We start from the raw sequence: 9,543 nt of genomic DNA on the forward strand, positions 1-9,543 counted from the left end.
TTAGACTTAAAAACTACAAAAAGAAAAAGTCATGAAAGTATACACTTTAAATTCATATATCCGCAAGTTTTTAGTATACTACAATTGCGTATTAAATACAAGTAAGCACACCTCTTTTTTTACATTGGTGTTTTTACATTACATACATTTTTTTACACACTAGAGGTTTTCTGTAGTTATCGACAGCATATTCCTCCTAAATCTCAGTCTGATCTCTCCTCAGTTTGTTCCTTTCCGAGACTACATTGATCGCAGAGGGAATCACATTCTCAGCATGGCCCGTCTGGCCAAGGACGTTCTTGCGGAAATCCCAGACCAGTTCCTCCAGTACACGAGGAGCCGAGGCATCAAACCTCAGCACTCGTCCCACTCCACCTCGTCCAAACCCCCGTCGACACTCGTGCACCCGCTGCAGACGCAGATCTGAGTGATCGCACAAACATACGGTTCACTGTCACTCTCAGGATCACACACGGCCTGTCTGAGTGAAACGCCGCTCTTACACATGCTGTCTTTCAGTATGTAGGGTGACGTTAGGGAACTTTACGCCCGGCACTGTCCTTTGTCGGGTGTACTGAGGTTTCAGAAGGTGGATTAGACTGTTTTAAAGTATCGAGTGGCCTCTTCTGTCAGTCAAACATCAGATATGACTCCACAGTCTCTGTCTCACATATTATCTCCGGCTCTTGTGTCTGACAAACTTCGACAGACGTTTACAATTGTACCGTTTTTTACAAATGGATGTTTTTTTGTACCTCATGAAAACTCTGAGCTGCTTAACAATGGAATTTACTCATTTTATTACATGACGTTGTAAATAGAGCGAGTGTGATTTTAGAAAAAGCATGAATCCACCCTTGGTACAAAACTGAGAGAAACTTTCACCCAGTTGTGCGAGGCCTTGGTTTTCATTTTATTGTACAGTATTCGCTTTAAATTATTTTACTATATCGGTATTCCGTATACTTGGTCATTTGACGGCCTCAAACTGTAACGAATTTGTGCTTAGCTTTCACGGCACAAGCAGAGCACAGAGATTTAACAGGAAAAGCCTTACTCTACGTTAAAGGAACCGTTCAGCCAAAATGAAAATCGTGTCATTATTTACTCAGTCCCAAAACATTCCAAACATGTAAGATTTGGATTTATAAAATATAATTGTTACACATTTTAATAGTGATCTTAATTTCTACATTTAATTAAATGCTGTGTGACACTAATTTCAGTCATCGAGCAATTCCACAACATGTAGTTCATTGTCATGGAAAGAGAAATATTTAACTGTGAAGGTTAGTTTATGGTTATACAATAACAAAAATAAACATTAGAGAACATTCTGTGTAAGTTTTTATTAGGTTATCACAAAAAATCTTCCTGCAACAAGGAAAATTAGTTTATGGTTATATAAATGAAACCTAAAATGAATGAATGAATGAAAGAACAAACAAACATTTTGTTTTTGGGTCCCAGACAGCAACATAGTGTCGGCCTAGATCCGGACCACTTCTGGTAAGTGTGGAATCCACGTGTACCAGATGTGGGCCGGATCTGGGCCGACACTATGTTGCTGTCTGGGGTCATTCCTACAGTTTAGTGGGTTTTATGTACCCAACTTTTTGAACCACTTGAAAGTCAAATTCCCATGTCCCCAATCATGTTTTCTAAATTTAGGTTACATATATATTTTTTAAATTAGTAATTTGAGTATTAGTTTGTTCATTTACTTATTCTCTTTGACGTAAAATACCTTTTATTGTGATACTTTTTTTTTATGTGTAAAACCGTTAAATTAGTTTATGTCCCTAAATCTCCAGTCCAGCCTGTTACATTGGTTCTACTTGCTCTTTAAAATCTTATTGGTGTGCCCTAAAGTGTGCCCTTGCTTGAAGTGACATAATTTCCTTGTAGGGAAAGCAACTCCAAGAACAAAGTAAGAATCAGTCATAAACCTTTCTCTCTTTTCCTTATTTTAAAAGACTTATCTAATAGCGCAAAACATAACATGTCCACCCTGTTGTGCCAATTTATACTGGACTTGAAATTATATATACTTCCTAAATGTAAATCTTCTGCTAGCATGTTATTCTGTCCTAGCTAAAAATGGGCTTTATTAGCTTAAAACATTCACCCTGTTATGGTCCACCCTGTTTAACATTACACATATAACTGGATGGACAGATTTCATAGAATTTGAAAAAAAAAAAAAATATATGGTCAGAATTATTAGGTGATACTGGCCTGAGCTTGACCAGTGTGTTTTTTTATGATAGACAGACATTTTCTCCCTCTGACAAGACTAAAAAATAATTGAATTAAAAAAAAACAAAAATCAACAAACCTGGTCAGCACAAAATCCACAAAACTGTAGGAATGACCCTTTTATTAGGTTGTCACAAAAAACCTCTCTGCAATGTTCTTGAACTAAAAATAAAAACCTAAAAAGAATGTTCTTAGAACGTAAGGAATATCGGGAACCATGCACCAACATTACGGGAATGTTCGGTGTATGCTGAACATACACTGTAGTGATTACACTGGGTCTGTTTCTCACACAAAGCTTCAGAAGATTTGGACTGGACTGTAAAAACAGCTCTGGTACCCACTTGCTTCACTTGTATGGATAGGAACAGCATTAACATTGTACTAAATGACTCTTTTTCCACTTACAAAAGAGCATCAAATGTGTTTGGCATTATATGAGACTGAGTAAATGTCTAAATTTTCAGTTTTGGTTGAACTATTCCTGTAAAGACAGAACTGTAGCTACTCTCAATATCTGTATCCAAGCACAAAAATGCAAGCACAGCCTCATACAGAAGTAGCATATGCTTTGTTTGCATGCATTAGTCTTAATTGCACGCAGCTTTGAAGCACACACTGTTATACTGGGTTCAAAACAATGAGATTTGTTCATTGGGTCATTCTACAATTGTGGTGGAAGATGCTTTTGCTTTTAGACAACAAAATGTCAATCTGCAATATACACTGTTCCTATAGAAAACCATTTTAGAAGTTTTCCATTTACTATAGAAAAAATTAAAAGGGTTTTTAAATTGTTAAAGGGTTTTACTGTCATGCTGATAAAATTTATTTTTGATATATTGATAGAGAAATAATATCAATGCTTGTATTTTTTGTTATGCATCTTATATAATATATAAGTATAATTATATGTAATTATAATTAATCATGAAATGTCAGTGGCATTACTGTCAATAATTTTAATGGTTCCTATTAACTTTAAAATTAGTGTAAACCACTTTTAAAATAGAATAAATATTTAATATCAACCTGAAATGAAAAATAATTCAAATTAAGAATGCATGGCATATTTAAAGATGGTATATGTAAGAACTTTCATGCATTAATTTCACGCTTTTGTATTGCCATTGCGTGAACAGCTTATAAGGAAACTTTAAAACGCGTCTCAGCTAACACATGTAACCATGGTTCCCTGAGAAGGGGAACGAGACACAGCCAATTAGGAAGTTATTCCCTCAGCTTAACCTTAGATGTTCCCTTTCGAATGGGAACTCGCTCTGCATCCTCTAAAGAATTGTTTCTCAACCCTGCTCCAACAATGCACATTTTATTTGCCTCCCTAATCAAACACGCCTGATTAAACTCATCAGCTCATTAGAAGAAACTCCAGGACAAAATGTGCAATGTTGGTCCTCCAGAACCAGGTTTGAGAAACACTGCTCTAGAGGACACTATGCCCACTTCGCAATGCTGAGGGAATAACTTCCTAATTGGCTGTGACAAGCACAGACAAGGACTCAACGGACTTATATTTCGGAGTCAGATTCGCTCAGGTCCCTCAGAAACTCTGGTCCATAGAACTGTCAGTGACACTATTCCCTATGGCTAGCACCTAAGCTCCAAGCCCTAAGACGGGTGGAGCTCAAAGATCAGGTAATGCCAACCCTTATGCCAGACATTATCTTTAAGGGAATACTGGCACAGGGAAACAATGGTTCCCTCGCCTGTCACTCACAACCTAAGGGAGCTGTCTTACTTAAAGGACCCGCTATCAGGGGGAGACAGCTTCAACCTTAGTATTGACTCATGAAGGGGCCATCTGCTTAGAGACCCAACCTCTGGGGAGGCAACCGCAGCTTCATGAAATATAAGGGAGCTGCCTACTTGTTGAACCTTCAATTACTGTAATGGGAGGCACCAACCTTATAGGGGGATCTGGTTCAACCCCTCAACACCACAGGGGAGCGTTTTAGTTGCAAAATGCTCAACCCCGTCTGACCTAGAGTTAGCATCTCGTAAGGCCAGCACTCCTGAAGGGTGCTCAACCAATAAGAAGAGATGAAAAGCTCAGGCGAAACCACTTCTCACCAGAGCCCAGAGATGGGTTCTCTGGGGAGCTGAGGACTCAGCAGAACGGCCCTCTGAGTGAGGGGAGTCCAATGCTCACCCAAGATTTTGACTTGGCTAGATCCAGGGACAATAAATCCTAATAAAGAAACCCTTTAAGGGAAGAGTGAACTACGCTCACTAGAGGAAAATAGTAAACGGCTGCAAAGTGTTAGCCATGCTATAGTCTCCAAAGTCTGCCTGAGCTGGAACAGAGTGGGGAGGACCCAAGAGAAGGTCTCCCAGTAACAGGAAGGGTTCACTCTACTGCTACTGGGTCTGGGGATCATCTTGAGCTCTCTTGTGGGAGCAGAGGACTGACTTACAGACCCTGAAGGGGAGGCCCAGGTTCAACCACATTGTCGATCCCCAGCTTACACAACAGAGCTGCCTGCTTAATAACCTATTATAGGGGAGGCAGGTACGACCTTGCGAATATGCTGAAGTTTGCATTCTGCATCTTAGGGTAAACTACCTGTTGAAAAACCCTTAATAGGGAGGCAGTTTCATCTAGATAAATGAAGGAGCCTCCTACTTAGGGGACCCCAATTCTGGGTGAGGTAGCCTTGACTTCAGCAAGCCACGACTCAACCACAAGAGATCTGCCTGCTTATCAGACCCCAATCAGGGGGAGGCAGCTGCAACCCTGAAACTTCAGCATATCCCAAAAGGGAGCCACCAACAAAATCTTAAAGGAGGCGGATGCCCCTGGGGTAGCATAAGAGAGACTGCGAGTCCTCGAAAGCTTTGACAAGGACCCTGCTTAGAACCAATAATGGGGAAGGTGTAACCCGTTCGACCAGACTCAAAGGGGGCTTCCGGAAGCTTAAGCAATTTTGGGGGATCCCACACCTTGGTAACACCCAAGGGAGCTTCCTTCTTACTGAACCCAACACTAGGGGGAGGAGGCTACTGCCTTGTAGGTATTAAGGAGCTTCCTACTTAAAAAAGAACCCCTCAGGGGTGAGGATACACCATTAAATACCCATGAAGGAACTACCTAATTAATGAAACCTAAGTGGCCGCCTGCTTAGGGTCCCAACCTCTGGGGAGGCAGCTGCAACTTCACGAGACGTAGGGAGCTGCCTACTTAAGGAACTCACCATTAGGGGGAGGCAGAGAGCCTCTCTTCCGTTCATTGACATAAATGAATGCTTTCAATGTTCAGGATAATGCTTGTAAAAGCCATTCTGGATTGTAATCTCAATGTGTCTTACAAAGAAAAGGGGTAAATTCAAACAATAGTCTCACTTAGCCAGATCTTTAGTATAGTCTGTAGTCTTAAATCAAGAGGAAATTGCGCAGCACATATTTACATATTTATCTAAACATTGCTCTCAGCAGTGTGGACAGGTCAGGATGTTTACCAAACATATGTCACTGCAAGGGTGTTCCTAACTTATTTTTACTTCTAAGCGAAGAACGAAAAAGAGCTTCGCCGTGAGTTTATCGGGGCCTTGATTCACGTTCAATCTCTTGTATGTTACGTGTGCATGAGTGTGAGCTGGAAATGAGATCACAATTCTAGAATGACCCAATTAAATGGCAGAAAATTATCTTCAAAATATCACATGGATCATCAAGAGAAAAAAAAATTATATAAAAATTTCTCAACCAAACAATGTTCAGTAACACCTGGTCAAACTGTCTTTAATGAAAACAAAAAGCTACTTACCGTACTTAGCGTGACTCTCGAGATCAAGAGCTCAGATGTGCTCCTTCTGCTCTATACCTTTCATATTTCAGGAAGAAAAATACACTAACCAGCCTTTACCCCAGCAACCCCAAGGAAAAAATAACTCAAACACAGGCACAGAGCTCCGACTTCATTTATTTAACATGACAGTAAGTCAACTTCAAACTCACACCCACTCGCACTGCATCCATGCTGTGTTATCTATATAAATCATGTAGAAAACATGCATCAAATTTTAACTGTGTATGGGATGGGAATGTTTTTCCATATGGTCAGGATTCAGGAATTGTAACCGCACTCTTCCACATTTATGCTCAATTTCAATTGAAAATGATTACAAAATTGAGCCACTTCATGTAGATTATTTGTACATTGACCATGACTTACTGACATTATAATTTAAGCTTGATAATCATGAATGAGAAATTTACTAATTAGATAAATGACTTGAGATGAACAATAGAACAACTTCTTGTCCATTTCTTGGTTTTAAAAGAATTCTATATTTGACTGCATGGCTAATGAATTGTTTACAAGTAACAGATATTGTGTGTTTAATCTCAGGTGTGACGAATCTTATTTGTAAAAGTGGGAATAGGTGCCAGTGTTGCTTAGTTAGGACCAGTTTACCTGCTCATGACGCACCCCAAAGGGTTAGACCTTGTGTTAGTTATTATTATTTTTCTTTGGTTTACAGCACTGGCTGGACAGCATGAATTTAGATGGGGTAATAGAAGTCTCCGAATAGACACGGATATTGTTTACTTTTGTTAATTATGAATTCACAGTTTAGTATTGCCTGCATCATGTTTGCATGAGCAGTGTTTTAAAAATAAATACACTTTTGTAGATTCTTTGTTTTAGAAATGAAGTTTGCCTTAATAGACCATTTATTTGTTATGCCAAATTAACTATATTCTATTGTTGTATTTTTCAATTTATTCCTGTTTTTTAAACACTCTCCTAGTGCAGTGATTCGAGGTTCAAAGCGGTTTGTTTTGTGAATGAGACGCATGCAGGTGCTGTTAAACCAGTGTAGTTTGGCATTAAATGCACTCACAAATAAATAAATTGTAGCACTTTTCAATGAAGTAACTTAATTATTTAAAAATACTGTATTGTCAAAAGCTGGAAATGCAATATCCCAAACAAAAAAAAAAGCCAAAATTTTGACCAAAGTACGAATATATATTTGATTCCATGATATAAAGTATTGTGTAGTAGAGAATGGTTTGCTATGACTAACCAGAGAAAGTTTGGGGAAACTCTGAATATTAACATGTTTTCATGTTAAATGAGGAAAGACACACTGTAATGACTATAATGACTATTAATGAATGATGCCCCTTTCTTATTTCATAAATAAACATTCAAATTAAAGACTTGATGATATACTGGGTCATTTTTTTCTGTATTTACTCCAATTCCTTAATCCATTCTTACTTTTCTTGTTTCTTCATTAGACAAATGTCAACATTTGCATTTTTAAACATGTAAGAGCAACATTACAGCTTGAAGAAACAAAGGCAGGTTTGACATACTGTATCTTGACATAAAGAATATGATAATAAAATGTATGTATGCAGCAAGCCTCCGACAGATCCTGTGCTGCCCTCTACTGTTCATTCAGAGACTCACATCATTATTCTTAGTTTCATTATTTTGTAAACTAAATACTGATAATGCTTCATTCTACAATGACTATTATTTGATGATATTAATATCAATAAATCAATGTGTGGCACAATGACAATTATTAATACAACTACGAAAGGAATGTATGCAAAGACAAACTTTGATGATGACTTGACAAAACCTTGTGAAAAAACAAGTGCACTCAAGTGTACAACACTTTCCAATTAAAAACGGAAAAACTTTTTATGCGTTTTGGCCATTCATTTACAGGACAGCGGGTTTTGGGGGGCCTGCAAACGCAAACTGGATTCAAAGTGCAAGTTTTTGAAAACGACACCATTAGATTAATAAATTCTGTAGAAGTATTGTTCACATGTTTACTTAAGTAGTTAACTTATGTTAACTAATGAAACCTTATTGTAAAGTTTTACCCAAATATATTTAAATATATGACACACTTGTTTCAATATAAAATTGCATTGAAGTATAATTTACCACTGCTTATCTGTACAGCTAGGCGATTGCTAGGGTATAGTGGCTGGTTGCTAGGTGGTTACCGGACGGACAGGTGGATAAGGAGGTGCATCCTGCATCCTCAATAAACAAGCTACAGTTAGTCCAAAATGCCGCCGCTAGAGTTCTTACTAGATCAAGAAAATTTGACCATATAACACCAATTTTATCATCACTACATTGGTTACCTATGAAGTTCCGTATTAATTACAAGGTATTGCTACTGACTTATAAAGCCCTAAACGGCTTAGCTCCAGTTTATTTAACGGATCTTCTATCGCCCTATAACCCATCGCGCTCTTTAAGGTCACTAAATTCGAGGCTTTTGGTCATACCTAGGATATCCAGATCCACCAAAGGAGGGAGAGCATTTTCACATTTAGCACCAAAACTCTGGAATAGCCTTCCTGATACTGTTCGTTGCTCAGACTCGCTCTCCCAGTTTAAAACTAGATTAAAGACGCATCTCTTCAGCCAGGCATTTATATAACATTTTTAATCTTACAGTTTAATCCGGTCTCTACTTCATAAACGCCAGAGGAGAACTGGCCCCCGACTGAGCCTGGGTTCTCCCAAGGTTTTTTTTTTCTTCATTAGGTCACCTGATGGAGTTTTTCGGTTCCTTGCCACAGTTGCCTTTGGCTTGCTCAGTTGGGGATGCTTAAATTGATTAATCGATTCAACAGTGCTATTGATCTGCATTACTAAACTTGGACGTTACACTAGAAACAAACACTGATGTACTATTTTATTTAATACTGTGAAGCTGCTTTGATACAATCAGTATTGTGAAAAGCGCTATATAAATAAAGTTGACTTGACTTGACTTGACTTGATAAATAAATGATAGAGTTAGAATTTTAGGATCTCAGAAGAGGTAGTAGTTCACAGTAAATACTGTATAAACATTCACATTTTGCCAAGTCAACATATTTAGCAGCTGTCGCACTTAATAAGCAAAAATCTTGCTAGAATTTTAACTTTAAAAAGAACTTATACTTTAAAACTGACTATATACAACATATGTACTACAAAATGTACAGTAATAATTCATAAAAAAAAATGTGTTTGGTTGAAAGATCAGTCTTTAAGATGCATCTGATGTGGAGCTCTTAAAACACCTGTCCTGCTCATCAAACCTGCTAGTCCTCATAGTTTCCCTTGAACCTAATCTTCAACCATCTTATGACATTTTGTTCCTGCTCAAGAGCAGTGTGATTCATTCAGTCCAGTGATGCCATATCACGCACATGGTGAATTTTCCATACCAATGCTCTATACTATTTTTCTACACTATTGTCCTTTCCTTGCTGGTTTGAATAATTCAGATA

The 9,543-nt window shown here is 38.1% G+C and overlaps 1 protein-coding gene across 1 annotated transcript in view; it reads left to right on the forward strand.

The window, feature by feature from the left end:
• Positions 1-1,307, forward strand: part of cpne8 (copine VIII) — an 88,704-nt gene extending 87,397 nt beyond the window's left edge. The window contains exon 20 of the mRNA XM_081356876.1: positions 224-1,307. Coding sequence (XP_081213002.1) covers positions 224-427 — 204 coding nt within the window. The 3' untranslated portion in view covers positions 428-1,307. The remainder of the gene's footprint in view (positions 1-223) is intronic.
• Positions 1,308-9,543: the final 8,236 nt, after the last annotated feature.

The sequence above is a fragment of the Scardinius erythrophthalmus genome (assembly GCF_964197995.2).
Source record: "Scardinius erythrophthalmus genome assembly, chromosome: 24".
Lineage (NCBI taxonomy): Eukaryota > Metazoa > Chordata > Actinopteri > Cypriniformes > Leuciscidae > Scardinius > Scardinius erythrophthalmus.